At 50.4% G+C, this 21,371-nt stretch overlaps 1 protein-coding gene across 1 annotated transcript in view; it reads right to left on the reverse strand.

The window, feature by feature from the left end:
• Positions 1-11,199, reverse strand: part of OPRD1 (opioid receptor delta 1) — a 36,535-nt gene extending 25,336 nt beyond the window's left edge. Inside the window, exon 1 of the mRNA XM_004266575.3 lies at positions 10,747-11,199. Coding sequence (XP_004266623.1) covers positions 10,747-10,961 — 215 coding nt within the window. The 5' untranslated portion in view covers positions 10,962-11,199. The remainder of the gene's footprint in view (positions 1-10,746) is intronic.
• Positions 11,200-21,371: the final 10,172 nt, after the last annotated feature.

Here is a 21,371-nt window from a genome sequence, read left to right on the forward strand (position 1 = left end):
TACACTAACAATGAAAGATCAGAAAGAGAAATTAAAGAAACAATCCCATTCACCACTGCAACAAAAAGAATAAAATATCTAGGAATAAACCTACCTAAGGAGGTAGAAGACCTGTACTCAGAAAACTATAAGACACTGATAAGGGCTTCCCTGGTGGTGCAGTGGTTGAGAGTCCGCCTGCCGATGCAGGGGACATGGGTTCGTGCCCCGGTCCAGGAAGATCCCACATGCCGCAGAGCGGCTGGGCCCGTGAGCCATGGCCACTGAGCCTGCGCATCCGGAGCCTGTGCTCCACAATGGGAGAGGCCACAACAGTGAGAGGCCCGCGTACCGCAAAAAAAAAAAAAAAAAAAAAAAGACACTGACAAAAGAAATCAAAGATGACACAAACAGATGGAGAGATATACCATGTTCATGGATTGGAAGAATCAATATTGTGAAAATGACTATACTACCCAAAGCAATCTACAGATTTAATACACTCCCTATCAAATTACCATGGCATTTTTTACAAAACTAGAACAAAAAATCTTAAAATTTGTATGGAGACACAAAAGACCCCAAATAGCCAAAACAATCTTGAGAAAAAAAAACGGAGCTGGAGGAATCAGACTCCCTAACTTCAGACTATACTACAAAGCTACAGTAATCAAGACAGTATGGTACTGGCACAAAAACAGAAATATAGATCAATGGAACAGGATAGAAAGCCCAGAAACAACCTAAACATCCATCGACAGATGAATGGATCATGCACCTATGGTCAACCAATCTATGACAAAGGAGGCAAGTATATACAATGGAGAAAAGAGTCTCTTCAATAAGTGGCGCTGAGAAAACTGGACAGCTACATGTAAAAGAATGAAATTAGAACAGTCCCTAACACAATACACAAAAATAAACTCAAAATGGATTAAAGACCTAAATGTAAGACCGAACACTATAAAACACTTAGAGGAAAACATAGGAAGAGGACTCTTTGACATAAACCACAGCAAGATCTTTTTTGATCCACCTCCTAGAGTAATGGAAATAAAAACAAAAATAAACAAATGGGACCTAAGGAAACTTAAAAGCTTTTGCACAGCAAAGGAAACCATAAACAAGATGAAAAGACAACCCTCAGAATGGGAGAAAATATCTGCAAATGAATCAAAGGACAAAGGATTAATCTCCAAAATATATAAACAGCTCATGCAGCTCAATATTAAAAAAAACAAAACAACCTAATCAAAAAATGGGCAGAAGACCTAAATAGACATTTCTCCAAAGAAGACATACAGATGGCCAAGAAGCACATGAAAAGCTGCTCAACATCACTAATTATTAGAGAAATGCAAATCAAAACTACAATGAGGTATCACCTCACACCAGTTAGAATGGGCATCATCAGAAGATCTACAAACAATAAATGCTGGAGAGGGTGTGGAGAAAAGGGAACCCTCTTGCACTGTTGGTAGGAATGTAAATTGATATAGCCACTATGGAGAACAGTATGCAGGTTCCTTAAAAAACTAAAAATAGAATTACCATATGACCCAGCAATCCCACTACTGGGCATTTACCCAGAGAAAACCATAATTCAAAAAGACACATGCACCCCAAAGTTCACTGCAGCACTATTTACAATCGCCAGGTCAAGGAAGCAACCTAAATGCCCATCGACAGACGAATGGATAAAGAAGATGTGGTACATATATACAATGGAATATTACTCAGCCACAAAAAGGAACAAAATTGGGTCATTTGTTGAGACGTGGATGCATCTAGAAACTGTCATACAGAGTGAAGTCAGAAAGAGAAAAACAAATATCGTATATTAATGCATACATGTGGAATCTAGAAAAATGGTACAGACGAACCAGTTTACAAGGCAGAAATAGAGACACAGATATAAAGAACAAACATATGGATACCAAGGGAGGAAAGTGGGGGTGGGGGTGGGGGGGTGGGATGAACTGGGAGATTGGGATTGACATGTATACACTGATGTGTATAAAATAGAGAACTAATAAGAACATGCTGTATAGCACAGGAACTCCACTTTGCTGTACAGTAGAAACTAACACAACATTGTAAAACAACTATACCACCCCCGCGCCAAAAAAAAAGAACAGACTCACAGACATAAAGAACAGACCTGTGGTTGCCAAGGAGGAGGGGGTGGGGGAGGGATGGATTGGGAGTTTGGGATTAGCAGATGCAAACTATTATATATAGAATGGATAAACAACAAGGTCCTACTGTATAGTACCGGGAACTACATTCAATATCCTGAGATAAACCATAATGGAAAAGAATATTAAAAAGAATGTATATATATGTACAACTGAATCACTTTGCTGGACAGCAAAAATTAACACAACATTTTAAATTGACTATACTTCAATTAAAAAAAAAAAAAGTGCAGGCTCTGCGATCAGAACAACCTGACTTCAATCCGACTCCAGGACTTTGAGCATGTTATATCAAACATTCTCTGAGCCTCGAGTTTCCTCATCTAGAAAATGGGGGCAACTGCACTCACCTAGTAGAGGTGTGTGAGGATTAAATAGGATAATATACATACGTCTCTAAGCAGAGTGCCTGGCACAAAATAAATGTGCAATAAAGAGAATAATCATCCGTGATTCAAAATTCTACGCCCTAGTGAAAAGGTTACTTCGGCAGGGGAGGGGAGTGAGGCCATTTCTACCTCTCGCTGTGTCATGTTTATTGAATGGGACTCTTTGACCTCACAGGACTCTGAAGTTTGAGTTCCTTCCACTTATCAAGAAAGACTTGGGAAGCTACAGAAGAAAAAATTCTTGCTGCACACACCCACCCCGGCCAGAGACAAAGCTGCTGATTTCTGCAGCTGAACTGGGAGCTGTAAATCAATAGAACACAACGCAGACACCCCACCCCACCCGATGCCGCCCAGATGGTACTGGAGCCTCTGCAGCCTGCAAGATGATAAATTGCTAATTTAAGCCGGGCTTTCTGCTCTACGCCACGATTATCCCTCTTCCTGTGCGTGTTATGATGTCTGGGTAGCCAATTAGATTTCGAGGTCCCAGGACTCCGAGGTTAATGAAATCATGCCTTGCCCTTGCACAGCCCCCGTCCTCTAAAGTTCAGGCGTCATCCGCCAGGAAGGGGAGAAGGGAAATCTGAGATCACAGAATCTGAGAAGCATTCTTCCTCCAGTCTCAGCTGTGGGGAAAGGAGCCTAAAATTACGTATGTCTACCTTTTCTCCACCCAAACCTCCACACAGTGGTTTGCCAGTGCCCTCTTGCATAGCTTCAGGGACAGGAAACTCCCTATATTACACAGCAGCCCATACCTTCCTGAAGAGCTCTGTTAGAAACTTTCTTCTAGAAATAATATGAGATGTGCACAAACATATGGGTTCAAGAACGTTCACAGACACATTATTTAGACTGGCATGATATGAGAAACGATGTAAGTCCCCCCATATAGAAGACATTCATACAACGCAGCCGTCAAAAATCATGTCTTCAAAGAATGTTTGATAACATGAGAATACACTCATAATGGTATGTGAAAAGGCAGCTTACAAAATATTATATATGATGTGATCATTATTTCAATGTAGTATGATATAGATGTCATTAAAACACACACACACACACACACACACATACAAACAAACACAGAGCGAGAGACACAGAAAGAGATGAGAAGGAAATACACCAAAACGACAAAGCTTTTCTCTTTATGGTAGGATTATGGGTAATGTTTGTCGCTGCCTAATCGTCTCAGTATTTTCGGAAATAACTACAGTGTTACTTGTGGTGATTTATGATACTGTGTTTATTGTAAAAAAAAAAAATGTCTAGTATTGAGCTGACAAAGTTTCCCTGTAGCATCCACCCAATAATTCTAGCTCCTCTGGGGCTCGATAAATGTCGATCAAATGAGTGAGAAGCAAGTCTCACTCCTCTTCTAAACAGACATAATAATAGAAAATGTTTATAGAATATTTACCAAGTTCCTGGCTCTGTGCTGAACAGAACTTCACATGAACTTCATGAACTTCTCATGAACTTCTCATAACCACCCTATGAGGGTCTATTGCTACTCCCATTTCACAGATGAGAAAACTGAGGCTCAGAGAGGTTATGTATGTATCTCCCAAGCTCACTCTCTTAGTAAATGTGATCCCAGGTCAGTCTGGCTATGACGTCCAGACTCCCAAGTGCTGTCACCCCACACAGAGGCCTCAGAGGTTTGCAGACAGCAATCTGTCCTCCTCCCCAGCCCTGGTCCTCCCTCCTCTAACTAGACAGCCCCAGCTCTCGCCTCCATTCCCCATGTGTCCCATGGATGGCAGTGGCAGAGTGGACGTGGAGGGGTTTGGGAGTCAGAAAGACCTGGGTGTGCCTCCTTCTGGCTGTGAGAGGCTCCCTTGGAGCCTTCCCGCCCTCACCTCTCATACCCTCGCAGGCCTGTCATGCAGCTTGGAGGAGCCTCTGGCTCGTGGCAGGAGCGCGGGAGTGACTCCTTTGGATTCTCCCCGGTGGGTCTGTGAGTCACACATGTTCCCCAGGGAATGAACCCAAGACCTGGGAAGCTAGGCCCTGGGGCAGGGCCAGGAGGTTCCGGGACGCCATCCAGGGCTGCTGCCCTCCCCACTCGCCTCGCCAGAGCTCATCTGGCCCAGCCTCCTGCCTTCTGCAGGTCCCACAGCGCTCCGGCTTAGAAAGGAACAACCAAGGCCAGGGTTTCTGGGGCCTGGCCCAGGTCGCCCAGCTCTCCTCCATCACCCTGAGCTGACCCCTTCCAATCCACCCCAAGCCCACCCACAGCAAATTTATCCTCTTGAACTCCATTCTGCACAGACTGCTCCAAAGTCCTCTTCCCCATGGCCTGTGACCAAAAGCTCCTTCACTTCCCAGCACGGCTGCCTTACCATGGGCCCCAAGAACCCGTCTAGCACAACTCGAGCCACAGCACGGCCTCTTGCCCCTAACACAGCCACGCTGGGCCGGACTCCAGGCCCCTCCTCCGCCCTCCCTCCCCACCCCCCCTCACCAGAATGACTCCCTCCAATTCCCTGGGGCTGGTCCATGGAGTTCCTCTAATATTTGCACCCTCCCCCAGGAATTCTGGAAGGTCGGTGGGTGCATCACTGGCCCCAGGGCCTGGCCACAACTCAACACACAGCAGGCACTGCTGACAACCACGGTGAGGAGGACACCTGTCTGCAAGGCCTTCCCTGCTTTGGTCCTTATGGCCTCTGCAGCCTCACAGCCAGCCCAGCCCCTGGCTCTCTCCATTCTGCCACGGTGAACCTCCCTGCCCTCTGCAGCTCTGCCATGCGATCATCTGCTGAAGCTGTCTTTGCTTGTGCTGTTCCCTCTGCCTGGAATGTTCTACCCCCCTCTCCGTGGAGCCAACTACTGCTCCCCCTTCACGACTCAGCACAGACTCCTGCTCTGGCTGGGTCAGGTGCCCCCCTGGACTCCCTCAGCTCCAGGAAGCTGCAATTGTCCCTGGAGCTGTAACTAACTAGGGGGTCCTGGGGGTACATCAGAAGCCAGAGGCCATGCTGAGGCCTAAGCTGAGAGTCTGGTCAGTGGGAGCTGAGGTTGGACGGGCCTGCCACGGGTCAGCATCAGCAAAGGCTTGTTGAATGAGTAAACATGCAGACGATGCAGGAAACAGGAAAGGACCCAAGGTGGAAAGTGTAGACAGTCAGGTCTCATAGCCACCAGCTCTGCCTGCCTGGAGCAGCTGCAGGGGTGCCTGTTAATCTCGGCATTTGACACATACTGAAGGCCTACTATGTGCCAGGTGCTGTGCTATGACCTTCACATTCATGATCTCACTTAATGCTCCCAATAATATATCCTGATCACCCCAATTTTGCAAATGCAGAAATGGGGCTCAGGGGAGTTAAGCTGTTTGCCCAAAGCCACAACACTGGGACATGGTCGAGCGGGGATGGAGACCAGCATGACCTGACCCCCAGCCATGAACCTTCACCACTGCACTGTGTCACCTCACTGGGATCTCTCCTGGCCCAGGAGCCCTGCGTCCGCAGACCCCAATCAGGACAAGAGAGGGGAGGGAGACAAGAAGGCAAGGGCTTCGCGCTGCGTCCCCAAGAGCAGGACGGGGACTCAGAGCTCTCACCCTGAGCACTTGTCCCAGCAACCCCTGGCACCTCGGTAGTAGAGGGGACACCCAGAACCCTTACTCACCTGTCACGGCCCTGTCCCACACTAGGCTGCCAGGCCCAACCTCCCCTCCCTGCTCTGTGCTGCAGTCACCTGGGACGGGAGGGAACACACGATGCTCTACCAACGTCATCTTGTCATCTTTAAGATGAAGGTGCCTCTGAGGCAGGTGCTACGATCCACATTTTATAAATAGAGAAACTGCGGTGCAGAGTGGCCATCCACCCTGCTAATGATCTTAGCAGGTGGCAGAGCTGACATTTGATACAAGAGTCAGAAGAGACGCCAGCCCAGGAAGAGCTCAAGGGGCAGAGAAACGCACAGTCTGAAACAGTCATGAAGAGGCAGGCCGGGCTGGTAAGAGGCAGGGAGGCCCGGCGGGGCTGATGGGGGTGGTGAGAGACACAGCAAGGTGCAAACCTGCCGAAACCAGGGTCAGGGAGAGGTGGAGGCCGGGGACAGGGCAGGCGGACAAGAGACCAGGTGGAGAAGCATTGACTCCAATCTCCTACTGGATTCAGGACAAGCAAACTGGGAAGCCCTGAGCCACGTAGAGGGAAGATGGGGTCACCCATCAGAGATGCGGGGGTCCTTAAGCCCTTCACACTCCACCCTGCCTAGAGGGCCGCCAATGGGGACTCTGAGATGCCAGCGCTGCTCAGGGTACGACTGCACCCAGAAGGAGGGGTTGTTGGGTGTCTGCTCTAAAGACCCAACAAGTCAGCACCCCGGCTGAACTCAGCCTGCAGGGGTAGGGAGTGTCTGCCTGGGGACACACATCCCCAGAACTCCTGCTCACACTTCATGGAACGCTCAGGAACCACAGGCTGTTTGCTCAGAGTGCAATTTCCAGAGGCCCCTCTCATGTATCCAGAAGGATGAGTGGGCTTCTCAGGCGGGTCCGTGGACCAAGGAGAGGGTCAGAGTTGCGGGGGGGAGGAGGGAACGGAGAGTGCTTTGTGCTCTGGGATTCTGAGATACCCGTGCTCTGTTTGTTCAGCCCCTCATCCATGTCAGGCTTCCCGTCAGGCTCTTCCCTCACCTTTTTACTTAGTTACCCCCTCCTCATCCTTCAGCTCCTCAGACGCCTTCCCTGAACTTCCAGACCAGGTGAGACCCTCCCCGCTTCGGGGGCTCCCACAGCTCCCTCATACTCTTCCACGGCCCTCACCGCGGCTACAGACTTAAATCCATTGGCTGGCTGGCTGATGAATGTCTATTTCTCCCAGACCTGAGCTCCCTGAGGGCAGGGACGGGGGATTTTCTTCCCCACCATCATATCTCAGCATCTAGTACAGCGCATCCATAGGATTTTTCTTGAATGAGTTAATTCTTTTCATTCCTTCACATAGAGACCCTCCTTGTTCTCAAAGGGCTTAAAAGGCTCAGACACAACGTGTTATTGAATCCTCGCCACAACCCCAGATGCATTGCTGTTACTTCCACTTTACGGGTGAAGAAATGAACTTCCGAAAGGTGAAGTCACTAGTCCAAATACACAGCAAGTAAGTGGCTTTGAATCAGGATTTGCCCATTGATCTGACTTCAGCGCGCCGGCTCTGCCACTACATCTCCCTGCTTTTCTGCCTCAATGGTCCTCTGGATCTTCCTTTGCAAACCTTCCCCTGCTCCCCAGATAGGTTCAGCTCAGGACTGACAGGCAGAATTCATTCATTCAATCACTCATTCATTCAACCAGTCAACTGAGTAACTTATTGGTGGGGCTGAGCTCTGCATGGGGTGTCAGGGAACCACAGATACACCAGAGGCTTTTCTCCATCCTGGCTCCCCTCCCTGCACTGCTCTTGGGACTTTGCCAGCAGAAGCCAAGCCCCAGGCAGCTGCCCTGTCCCTAGCCTCCCTTTCAGTGGGGAAGGACTAAGTGCAGGGGCCCGTCATTCCCCTCCCCGAGGATGGCAGCCTAAAATATGTGTGCTGAATAATGTGTAGGCTCATCGTCCTTTTGTCTCCATCATTCTCTGAGAATCCTAGGACAAGAGGAGGGACAGGATCCTGCCCCCGCCTTCCATGTAATTCTTTGTCCCCTATCCCAGGCAGCTCTGGAAAAAGTTCTAGACAAGACCAGGGTTCTACTCTGGGTCTGGAGCCAGCTGTGGGACCTAAGGGGGACAGGCCACCTTGCCTCCCTCTGAACTGCAGATTCCTCACCTGTAGAAAGGAGGTGACAATGAAGGGGATGCCAATGCCTATCCCACAGGGTTGTAGGTGAGAATTAAATCAGTCGGGCCCAGAGATACAGTGATCACATAGATGGTTGGCCCAGGAAATGTCTTAGCAACACAGGGACCTGAGGGGCCAGCTCTGCTGCTTCCAAGATGCATTTGACAATGTGATTTTGGGAAGCTTGGTTGGAGTACCCTAGCAGGCAGAGCCCAGGGCCTGCCCTGAGTGGACCCTCAGAAGTGAGAGGCCCTCCCCTGGCTCAGTGGTAGTGCGGGAGCCGTGCTCATCAGCCCACCAGCCAGAGGCCCCAGGAAAGAGACCGAAGATGGAATGGAACACACTGACACTCAGCTTTCCCCAGATCAGAGCACTTAGAGCCCCCCTAGAGAGCGCAAGTGCCAGGAACCTGGGACTCCCTGAATCAGAGCTACTCCCAGGCCCACCTTAGGACAAGCGCCCCCTCGCTCTCCTCTGTCGTAGGCACTGGATTCTGAAGAATCTGGAAAGTTACTCATCCGCATCGTACACACAGCTTCCACTTATTGGGTCCAGGCACCACGCCAGCTGCATTATATATGCTCGCTCAGTGACACCTCACAAAAACCCTGTCGAGGAAGCTTCTATTATTCCCCCATTCTATAGATGAAGAAACTGAGGCTCAAAGAGACTAAGTGTTTTACCCAAGTCACAGAGCCAGTTCGTGGCTGGGATTAACACTCAGGTTGACCCAAGTCTACATGCCACACTACTTCCGAAGGTAAAGGGGGGAGCATCCCCGACAAAAATGCAAAGCAAAGCTCAATCCTGCCTGTGCTTGGGGGAATTTTCCCACTGTGGCTTGTGATGCGTCACTGAAAGCACAGGACGCTCTTGTGCCCTCCACTCTTCCTGGGGGAGCAAAGTTTCCCCTGGAGTCATCTACACCAAAGCTCCCTCAATACCCACACACCAACGCAACTCTCCTGTATACTGCACCCTGCCCGGCAGAGACCCCAGACTCTGGAATTCATACTCCCAACTGAGGAGGTTGGGTCTCTATCCCTCAGACAGGGAAACTGAGGCAGATGGGGCAGATGGTAGGACAGGGGGAATGGGCCCCCAATGTGATAGGCATCAGCGACTGCACCAAGACCACAGTTCACATCTCCCACCTCAGAATCCACAATCTGCCCTGTGCCTTCTGCCCGGCTTGGTGACACCAGAGCCCAGAGATGTTCAGGGTTGTACTCTTGGTCAACCACCGTGGATGACCCATTTCCAACTAACAGTAAATACTCGGGCATCTTTGTTGTTATAAGGATAGGCGTTTCCTTTCAATTCTTTTTGCCAGTGTCTGCACTGACAGAGCTGGGTCAGGAAGGCTCCTTTTGGACAAGCCAATGATGTTCTAGACTCTCTGAGAAGGTCCCCGCACTGAACATAGATACCAAGAAGCGAACTTCACTTCCTCGGATGAAAGTACAAACTCCACTCCAGCCCAAACAAATCACTTTTGTCTTTTCCATAAAACAAAAGATTGTTAGAGGAGAGGAGGAGAAGGTGAGAGGGAGCATTTGTGAGGAGGATCTGAGGTCTCTCTGAATCACGTCCAGAGCCATGGACTAGAGGGCTACTGGGGAAGGAAGCAGAGAGCGACTAGCTGGCCCACTGTACCCAGGAACCATGGCTACCCCTTAACAAACGCACACACAGGTGCACAAACACAAGTGTCCAAAGCCACTCTGGATGCTCTCCTCCTCCGAGGGTTTCAGGGGTCTGACAAGAAACAAGTCACACTGTCACGTGCTCCTACAGAGAGAATCACAAACTGACAGTGTGAGACAAGCACACACACCAACACTGGGACCCCAGCAGAAGATCCCCGAGTGTGACTTGGTAAGTGCCACCTCCGCATGATGCGGTCACACAAGCGCTCCTGTGCCCTCATCTGTGCAGTCAGCCCACACACTGCCGTCTCCCCAGAGGCCCTTCCGGCATCTCTGCCCACCCCTACCAGGTTTTTGGAGGTCCAAACACACATCTGTACTGTCACAAACAAAATCACGCACTCACAAACTGTGACAGACACACAACTGTCGCCAAACTGTCCCACATAGATTGATAGAGAAATAGGGGATGCCAACAGATGATCAAATGTTATTAGTTAAACGCGGGAGCGCACACACACACACACACACACACGCACACGCACGCGCACGCGCGCGCGCGCCAGCGTCCCCCTCGAGATGGAAGTGGTCTTTCCGCTGAGCCCCGGGCGCCCCCTTCAGGAAGTGCAGAGGCCCCGGGAGTGCGGTGTCTGAGGTCAGGGTCCCAGGTCCGTAGTCCCCACCCCACCCCGGAGCATAGCCCGACGCACCAGCCCGCAGCGCACTCACCGGACTATGCCGAACATGACGAGCACGTTGCCCAGCAGCCCCACGGCGCACACTGCCGAGTAGAGCGCGGTGATGGCGATAGCCAGGGCGAGGGACGAGGCGCTCCGTGCTGCCGGCGGCCCCGACGCATTGGCGCCCGCGCTGGGGAAGGCGTCCGACGCGTTGGCGAGGAGCAAGGACCGCAGCTCGGCGCCGGGGGAGGGGGCCGGTTCCATGGCGGCCAGGCGGCCGGCGCCGCGTCCCTGCCCGCCGTGCGCCCTGGGCGCAGAGACCCGGTGCGAGCGGCGCGCCAAGGGACGAGGCCGCGGCCCCGACGCCGCCGGCTGTTGCGCCCCGACAGCCCGGCTATTTCCGCGCCCCGTCCGCCCGCCTCGCCGCCCGCACCGGCCCGGCCCCCAGCTCCCGCCCGCTCTCCGAGCCCAGACCGCTCTGAGCCAGGAGCCGCTGCGGGCTCCTCGGACGCGCCCGCCGCGCGCACCACGTGGCCCGGAGGCGGCAGCCAGTCTGCGCCCGCTACGGGGGCCGGGCATTGCACCACCAACTTGGAGTGGAGCCAGGGAAGCTACCCACTCTCTCCCTAGGGATGTTCTGCCGGCTCGGTTGCGCCCCCACCCCAGCCGGGACTCACTTCTGCAACCTCTGCCGCTTGGGGATTGGAAGGACCTTTATATGAATCCCACCTCCCACTCCTGCACTAACAGAGTGACCTTGAGCAAGTCACTTAACCTCTCTCACCTTCATTTTTCTCTTCTGAAAAATGAGGATAATCGCACCACCTCCTTCAGAGGGTTGTTGGGGAGATTAGTAAGATGATGCGGGTAAAGAACTTAGCTCGGTGCCGGGTACACAGTAAATGCTCCGTAAATAACCATTACTATCCATGGCTTTCTTTTACTCCATTCATTTGCTCAACAGATCTTTTTTGGGTGCCGAATATAAGAACCAGGTACTACTGGGGAGCCACTAGTGCATAAAACCAGATGCGACCCCTGCCTCCTTACAGCCCAGTGGAGGAGACAGACATCAATCCCAGGACCAGACTGATGAAGATACAATTACACACGGAGGAAAAGTGAAAGAAAGCAAGGCATTCCTGTGGCAGGACCTACAAAACCCAGGGGTCAGGACAGCTTCCCTGAGGAAATGACACCTAAGGTAAGATGTGAAGTGTGAGGAGGGACTGCCTTAGGGAAAAACTAGGGAAGAGCATGTCAGACAAAGAAGCCACATGTGCAAAGACCCTGTGGTCAGAGGGATTTAAAGGCCAGGAAGAGGAGAAGGCAGAAAGGGAGTGTGGGGAGAAGGGGATGAGGTGGTGGGCAGGGTCTCAAAGACCACCTTACAGATCACTCTGGCTGCTGTAGGTGCAGATGGAAGGGGGCTATTTCTGACACCTTCTCCCTAACCTGACCAGCCCAGACCCAGAGCCATCCTCCTTCTTGGGACTCCTGTCCTTCCCAGAACATTCTCCCTACTGTTGCAGCACTGTGCTGAGCCCTTTATCCATGCAGCAACACTTTGGCGTAGATTCTATTGTTAGTGTCCCCAGTTTACAGACGAGAAGACTAGACTAAATTATCCCATATGGTAATTATTTCTATCCAAGTTTGTTTTCTTCTTCGGAAGACCAGACCTGATTGATCCCTGGACCCAGTGGAAGGCTGGGGTCATAGTGGGTGCTCAGGAAATACTTGTTGGATGAATAAAAGTCCCAAGGGGAATGGAATGGGACAATATTGGGGCTCCTGGGCTCTGGGGTGACACTCTTGGCCCTGTGAGTGGCTGGGCAAGGACCCCTCATTCACATCACTCTCTGGCTTGAGTCATGTGTCTATGTGCAAGGCCCTTACCCTTTCCCAGAGAGAATAAAGACAGAATTCCCAAGTTCACCCTCTGTCCATTCTCTTTGCCCCTCCCAGCTGCTGTCCAAGCCCCTCTACAAGCTACAGCAGACTCCCCACCCCAAGGCTGTCCCACCCAATCATCTAAGGACTCGTCAGACTGGTGATTTTTGCTCTGTGGTCACATATGCTGCCAGAACTCTCTCCCTTGTCCCAAAGGGGCTGCTATCCACAGAGACTCTTCTGGTGCCAGGGGAGAGACATTGAGACAGGAAGAAGGAGGGCTATTTTACTAGAGTCCTGGCCCCCTCCCAACCCCTCCAACAAGCCAAAGTTTTTCCAACTTCAGGACATTTGCGTATTCTATTTCTTCCACTTGGAAGGCTCGGCCATTTCCTCAGGCTAAGTGCTATTCATCCTTCAAGTTTCAGCTTAAATATCACTTCCTCCATGAAAGCTTCACTGACTGCCCCCCCACACACACACACACACACGCAGTTAGACCAGGTGTCCTTGTTATTCTCATAGCGTCCCGTACCTCTTCCTTACAGAATTTCCCACATATTTATCTGGGCAATCATTGGATTTGTGTGCAGCACGTCTACAATAGGTCTTGTGCACTTCCGTACCTCCACCTTAGTGCTTGATGAGTGGTTGACTAGAAAGCTCAGTTCCAACTTTGGTGAGCTGCCATTCTGATGAGGGAGACACAGCATTTATAGCTTCATATAGGACCTAGGAATTCTTTTAAGCAACTAAAACCCTTTGCATCAACTCTGCAATCACATCTTATTTGGAACTGAAGTGCAGATCTTCCTCAATTACAATGAGGTTACGTTCCAATAAACCTAACGTCAGTTGAAAATATCATGGTAAGTCAAAAATGCATTTAATACACCCAACCTAACGAACATCATAGCTTAGCCTACCTTAAACATGCTCAGGACACTTCCATTAGCCCACAGTCAGGCAAAACCATCTAACATCAAGCCTGTTTTATAAGCAAGTGTTGACTGTCTCATATAATTTATTGGATACTGTACTGAAAACCAGCATGGTTGTGTGGGTGCAGGATGTTGTAACTGGTTATTTGCTGTTGGGATTGCCTGTCTGACTGGGAGCTGCGGCTCGCTGCCACTGCCCAGCGTCACAGGAGAGAACCATACCGCATATCACAAGCCTGGAAAGGATCAAAATTCAAAGTATGGTTTCTACTGAATGTGTATCAGCTTTGCACTATTGTAAAGTCAAAAGATCATAAATCGAACCACCGTAAATCGGGGACCATCTATACTAGTTCCCTGCTCCACCACCCCCCACCCTTGGCTTCTGGCTGTCACCAAGCAAGTCTGCCCTCACCCCTTTGGCGTTGCATTTGGGGCCCTCCCCAGTCTGGTCCTAACCAGGGTTTATTGCCGCCCTCTTCTGACTCCACCCCTAACCCCATCCTAATCGCATACCCCAGCCATACTGGGCTGAAGAGAATTTTTTTTCATTGTATTCCACGATGTTTTTGAGTCCCTCCTGGGTAAGGAAATGCTATGGTGGAAAGCCATAGCTATGGTGGAGGCAAATGACAGAAAAAGAGTTTCCCTTAACTTCTCTGAGCCTTAGTTTTATCATCCATAAAGTAGAGAAGGGCAGGATTTGGGTGAGGATCTGGTGAAACGACAGATGCTCTTCCCACTGAGAAAGGGCTGCATGAGCACGAGTTACGAAACCAGGAGCATGAGTAAGACCATTGCTCTCTTAAAGGAGCTCGCAGTCAAGAAGCTGTGACAGATATGTAAATGACCAAGTAAAGAGCGACGTAATTGCTAAGAAAGCACACGCGCTGTCATGGGCTGTGCCTTTTCAGAGTTTGCTTGCCGAAAGGCAGCAGTCTGCAGCCTGGAAGAGGTTTCTCACCAGAACCCAACCCTGCTGGCACCCTGAGACGTCCAGCCTCCAGAACTGTGAGAAATAAATGTCTGTTGTTGATGAGCCACTCAGTTATGGTACTTTGTTACAGCAGCCCCAAATGACTAAGGAGCTGAATTCCTCCCCCCACCCAGGACATTGGAAGGACACGTGGGAACTTGAAAGGCATCTAAAGGGGTTTCCCCAATGGCCTCCCAAAATGAATACTTTGAAGAGATCAACCCTTACCCAAATGTGAGTGTTCTAGTCTATTTATCTGTTGTTTTTGTTTTTTTTTTTTTTGCAGTACGCGGGCCTCTCACTGTTGTGGCCTCTCCCGTTGCGGAGCACAGGCTCCGGACGCACAGGCTCCGGACGCGCAGGCTCCGGACACGCAGGCTCAGCGGCCATGGCTCACGGGCCCAGCCGCTCCGTGGCATGTGGGATCCTTCTGGACCGGGGCACGAACCCACGTCCCCTGCATCAGCAGGCGGACTCTCAACCACTGTGCCACCAGGGAAGCCCCTAGTCTATTTATCTTTAAAAGACAGTCTCATTTCTGTGGTCACAATTCATAAATAATCCTGTTGGCTACCATTTAGAGAGAACTTGCTGTGTGCCACGCACGGGGCCAAGTGTTCTGTGGCTTATCTCATTTAATTCTTGGCAGCTCTACAGGTGTGAGGTCTTTCTACTGTTATTCCGTTTTGCAGAGGTTAGGTTACGTGCCTACGCCACAGCAGGGATGCCAAGCCAGGTCTGTGTGACCCGCCCAAAAGCCACTCCAGACAACCACACTACTACCTCTCAGAGCAGAGCCTAGAAAGTCATCACCCCAAAACACACCAGAACCCATGGCTGCTGTCTCTGTTCAGCAGTTTCCCCGTTGTGGAGGGCGATGAGTCACGTGAACTCAGGAGATTCTTGAGTCCGTCCCTGCTCTTGGTGGAGCAGAGAAGATGCAGCCCTCCATGCCTGGGCTGCCAAACGCTTCCATTTTCCTCGACCCCATCCTTGACTTCAGATTAGAACAAAAACAAAAATGGATGGGGAATCCTGGGCCAACCCAGGGCATCAGAAGGCGTCAGTGGTAGAGAAACAGAAATTTTCTGAAGGAGTCGGAGCAGAAAGGAACTCCCCGGGGAAGCTATTAACAATTTAGTACGTGGGACTGTGGCTCCCACCTGCCAAAGAGACACCGCCTGATGGAAATAGTGTGGCTGCCTCTAAGTGAGTGAGTGAGCGAGCAGCTCCCCTGGGTTGCCTTTAGTCTGGCTCCATCTGCAAGCCCCAGGAGGAGGAAGGACCTTAGCAAGAACCATAAAATAATAACCACTTGCATTTGCAAAGTACTTTTGACTTTCCGGAGCACTTCGAAATTGATGACTTCATATTATCTTGACACCATCCGGATAATGGGAAGGTCAGGTTTCATTATCTTCATTTTATAGCTAGGATGACAGATAGCTAGAGAGCCTGGATGAGATGATTTCATAGCAAGCCAGCGAAGGAAATAGCGTTGGGACCTTCCGTCTAGTTGCCCAAATCAGAAGCCTGAGGGTCACTCTTGACCCCTCTCTCTTCCCTCCTCCAAACCCCCACCTCTAGGTAATCACCAAGTCCTGTGCATTCTTCCTAATAACCCGTGAATCCTGCCATTGTTCTTTGTTTTTACTACTGTCTGCCTAGTCTATGCATCATCATTTCTTGCTGAAATTATTGAAATAGACTCTGAAATTGAGCCCCTGCTTCCAGGCTCGCTGCCTGCAAGCAGAAACGTGACTGCAGGATTCTCCACACGTGCGCCTCTCTCTGCCTTGCTAGCCTCTTGTACCACCTTCCCCTTCACACGCTATGTTCCAGCCAAAATAAACTCCTTATGGTTCTCCAGATAACCTGCTTCTCTCACATCTGAGTTCATCTAAGTAGTTAAGAGTGGGGCTTTGGCATCAGACTGGTTGGATTGAAAATCCCAGCTCAGCAACTCACTAGTTGCACGTCCTTGGGCAAGTTCCTTAACTTCTTCTGAAAGTTTCATGCAGTGGGAACAGCAAAAGCACCTGCTTCGTGGAACCTGGCATGTAGGCAGTGCTCAATATGTTAGCTATCACTGTGATGATGGCGTCTCTGCCTGGAATACTCTACCTCAGGCTCCCAAGCCCCTTTGTCACTGAACCTACTCCTACACCCCCGCCCCGTCTCAACTGAGATGTTGCTTTCTTCCCTCCTCCCTCAGATTAATTTCTATCACATATCGTCCGCTCTCTTGGGGCTCGTCTTCCTCCCAGAAGCATAGTCAGGTCCTGAGTTCCTAGAAAACTATTCCACCCGGATGTTGCCGGGAGGCCTGGGTCTGTCAGGAAGAGGAGGGAATGGAGCTGGAGAGAGAGGGTGACCAAGGCAGGAGACAGTTTGATTCTTTGAGAAGGGAAGGACAGAGGAGGTCGTAGGTTCCTTGAGTGAAGATTTTAATGGTTAGTGAGAGCCTGGAAGTTTTCTTTTTCTTTTTCTTTTTGGCCGCGCTGCGGCTTCATGGGGATCTTAGTTCCCCAGCCAGGGATTGAACTCAGGCCCCTGGCAGTGGAAGTGCAGAGTCCTAACCACTGGACCACCAGGGAATTCCCATGGGCCTGGAAATTTTGCAATAAGTTCAGGGTCAAGAGAGCAGAGATAGAGTCTCTCGCTTCCGAAGGGACCCCTGGGGCTTGGACAGCACCTCAGAAGGAACCTGAATGGACCAAATGCCAAAGGCTTTGCCCCATGTTTCCTAGATCAGGCAAACCTCAGGCAGAAGGACTAGATGACCACCTGGCCTGCCCTCCAGTGACTGACACTGGATTTTCCCACAAGCCTAGTGGATGGGGGCAGAGGTAGAGTTCATTTTTTTTAGTTGTTTTTTTTGCATCTGAGTGTCATGGAAGAAATGCATATGCCTGTTAGAGGAACCATGAGGCCCAGACCAGGCATCAACAAAAGACAGATGAAAATTACCCTCTTCAGAAGAAGAAAGGTGACCTGGAGAAACTGAAGCTGCAAACTCTCCCTCCTCCTCCTTGTGCCTGGGATTAACCCCCTGTCCAGACACTGTCAAGTCTGCCCACGAGCCAAGTCCTCCCTTTATTTCCTGCAACCGTAACCTGATCAGGAGGTAGGGGTATTCCCTTGATCTGGGATAAGGGAGCCCTTTCCCTGCCTCAGGGGATGAATTGGCCGAAATGAATCATGGTAATCTGTGGTAGATTGCAAAACGGTCACAATGCTTCATTACTCTCTGCATCTGTGCAGCTCTCCCCCTCAAGCAATGGAATCTATTTCACCACCCGTGTACCCGGCCCAGCTTGTGACTTGCTTTGCCCATAAGAATACGATGGAAATGACAGTGTACCGGTCCAGAGTCCAGGCCACAGGAGGCCTTGCCCTCTTCCACCCAATCTCTTGGAACCCTACCACTGCCATGGAAACAAGCTTGGGCTAACCTGCTGGATGAGACGCCTAGTCACGCCATCACCCCAGTTGGCAACCAGCCAACAGCAGACATGTGAGGAAGTCAGGCCGTCCTAGACCAGGCAACTCCCAGCCGACCCAACAGCTGACCACAGGCACAGGAGGAGGCCCAGCCAAGATCAGCCAGGCCTGGCTCAGATCAGCAGAACGATTCAGTGATCCACAGACTCATGGCAATAATGAATGCTTATTTCCGGTCCCTAGGTTTTGGTGTGATCTGTTAAGCAGGAGTCATCATGATACATAACTTCCTACATCAGTGATTGGTCTGGGGACGGATATGTAACCAATGAGATGTATAGAGAAGTCTGCTTGACATCATTTTTTCCAGAATAAAAAGTAAAGCCGCATCAGAAGAAAACTGTTTGCCCAAACCCCCTGGGATGCTTGTATGATGCCTGGAGCTATAGCAGCCATCCTGCGATTACAAATCAATAAGCATAAGAATGAAAAACCAGTAGGTGAGGTTGTCAGGAGAAAGACAGAATAAGCCTGGGTATTTGGTGATGTTGTTGAACTCTAAGTGTCCCGGCTCTGGACTTCAAGACCTTTTGTTTAAGCCACTCCTAGTCATGGTTTTTTGGTTACTTGTAGCTTAAAGCATTCCTAAAGGAGGTACCAGTGTGTGGGTAGCATCCAAGAAGAATGACACAAGAATAAGTAGACATGGTTTATTGGCATGACTACAACTTTGGAGACTGGGAGGTGGAACTCTCTAAGAGTATAGGTTTGAAAACTGGGTTGGCCACATGCTAGTTATGTGATTCTGGATAAGTTTCTCAACTTCACAAAGCCTCACTTTCCTCATCTATTAAGAGGAAATGATAATAATACATATTTTATAGGATTATGAAGGAGATAAATGAGGTAATACAAACACAGAGCTTGTTGCAGTGCCTGACATATTCAATAAGCTCTTTTTTAAAATTTATTTTATTTTATTTTATTTATTTATTTTTGGCTGCATTGGGTCTTAGTTGCTGTGCATGGGCTTTCTCTAGTTTCAGTGAGCGGGGTCTACTCTTCGTTGCAATGCACGGGTTTCTCACTGCAGTGGCTTCTCTTGTTGTGGAGCACAGGCTCTAGTACTGAAGCCTGGAGTGCAGGCTTCAGTAGTTGTGGCACGCAGGTTTCAGTAGTTGTGGCTCGTGGACCCTAGAGCACAGGCTCAGTAGTTGTGGCATGTGGGCTTAGTTGCTCTGCGGCATGTGGGATCTTCCCAGACCAGGGATTGAACCCGTGTGCCCTGCGATGGCAGGCGGATTCTTAACCACTGTGCCACCAGGGATGTCCTCAATAAGCTCTTGTCTTAGTTAGTACTATTCTTACAATAATCATGCCTAATATTAATAACAAGAACCCATGTTTGTATCAAACTTCCTTTCTCAATCTTGTGAGGCAAAGTGGTCCCAGATTTAGATGGATCCGTCCCTGGCATTTAGCCAGTGTTGGGTAAGTGTGCTGGGGCCTGCCTGGAGTTCATTCCCAAGTGTCAAATTGCAGGATGTGTTTGTTTAGAGTGGGGGGTGATGAGGGGAGGGATTAGAAGGGACTTGAGGGACTTCCCTGGTGGTCCAGTGGTTAAGATTCCACGCTCCCAATGCAAGGGGTACCACCCCTGGTCAGGGAGCTGAGATCCTGCGTGCCTCTCGGCCAAAACACCAAAACATAAACAGAAGCAATATTGTAACAAATTCAATAAAGACTTTAAAAATGGTCCACGTCAAAACACAATCTTTAAAAGAAAAGGGGGGTGGGGCTTGAAAGATGAGTGAGCGGCAGCAGGGAAGGAACAGTGGCTGGGAGGAGAGTACGGGACAGGCTCAGAGCTCCCCAGCTCAGTGCCAACTACCTCTGCGTGAATAGAGGCCTCGGTGCTACAGGCAGAAGGCGAGGGGCCTCGGAGGCCCGGGGCCCCAGCAGCCCAGCAAGCGTTGCACAGTGGGGAGAAGGGCCTTCCGCGGACTTGCCCTCAAGGACAGTGCACACTACCTCCCCGTCTGCCTCCACAGGATGGTGGAAGTGAACGTGCTCCATCTGTTTCCTGTTTTTTTCTATCAGGCTGTCATTTTCTTTCTACAAAAAGTAGTTCTTCCCTTTCCTGTCTCTACTTTTTCTTCTCCGCTCATTCCCTTCAGTTCCCCTTCCCACCACTCACCTCCTCCTGCCCCGAATTTGGATTCCCATTCCCTCCACTGGATCCCTAATGCCACCCACTCCCATCTCTCCTCCTTGTCTAAGCTCAGTAATTACTCTCCAGTAGCACTGACGTTGCGCTTCTCTCATCTCCACACTCCACGCTTGACGGTATTAGAAATTGCTTTCGGTTGACCTCATCAGATGGGTATTCCCCACCGGCAAGCCCCTGGCCTCCTTCTTCCCCTTTCCACCCATCCCTGTCCTCCCCCCAAAGCCTGGGCAGGACTCTGAACCAGAGGAGGACACTGGGGGACTAGACTGAGTGCAGACAGTCTCAGCCCTTGTGGAGAGATCCTGCCTTCAGGGGCATCTCTCCCCCTCCTGCAAAGGGCCCTGGGGCTCAGGGTGCTGGCCTCCCAGGGCCATTTTGGCGGTGAGGCAGGGTGGTGTGGTGAACAAGCACAACGTTAGGAGCCCTGGGACTAGCATTCTGTCACCAGATGTACAGAACTGTAGGACTGGGAAAAAAAAACTTAGGCATCGTCTCATCCAACCCTCCCTTCGTTTACAGAAAAAGATGCTGAAGTCCAGGGGCTTCCCTGGTGGCGCAGTGGTTGAGAGTCTGCCTGCCGATGCAGGGGACACGGGTTCAAGCCCTGGTCTGGGAAGATCCCACATGCTGCGGAGCGACTGCACCCGTGAGCCACAACTACTGAGCCTGCACGTCTGGAGACTGTGCTCCGCAACAAGAGAGGCTGCGATAGTGAGAGGCCCGCACACCGCGATGAAGAGTGGCCCCCGCTTGTCGCAACTACAGAAAGTCCTCGCACAGAAACGAAGACCCAACACAGAAATTAATTAATTAATTAAAAAAAAAAAAAAAGATGCTGAGGTCCAGAGTGGTGAAGGGACTTACACGCAGCAAATTAGTAGCAAATTCAAGACCAGAACCTATGTCTCCTGAATCATGTAACAATGTGCTTTCTCCCACACCGGGCAGGGTGACCTTGGGCAACTGCATCTCTTCACATACCAGGCACTTTGGAAGCACTGTTATGTATATGATGTGGTTTAACCCTTCACCTAACTCTTTCAGGGAAGAAGTGTCATGATCCTCAGTTTACAGACAAGGAATCCAAGGCTCAGAGCAGTTCAGGAACTTGCCCAATGTCATGCAGGGGCTGGATTGCAACCCAGGTCTCTCTGACTCCAGAGACCCTCCTGGCCACGGCACAAAACTTC

This window comes from Orcinus orca, chromosome 1 (genome assembly GCF_937001465.1).
Source record: "Orcinus orca chromosome 1, mOrcOrc1.1, whole genome shotgun sequence".
Taxonomy (NCBI): Eukaryota; Metazoa; Chordata; class Mammalia; order Artiodactyla; family Delphinidae; genus Orcinus; species Orcinus orca.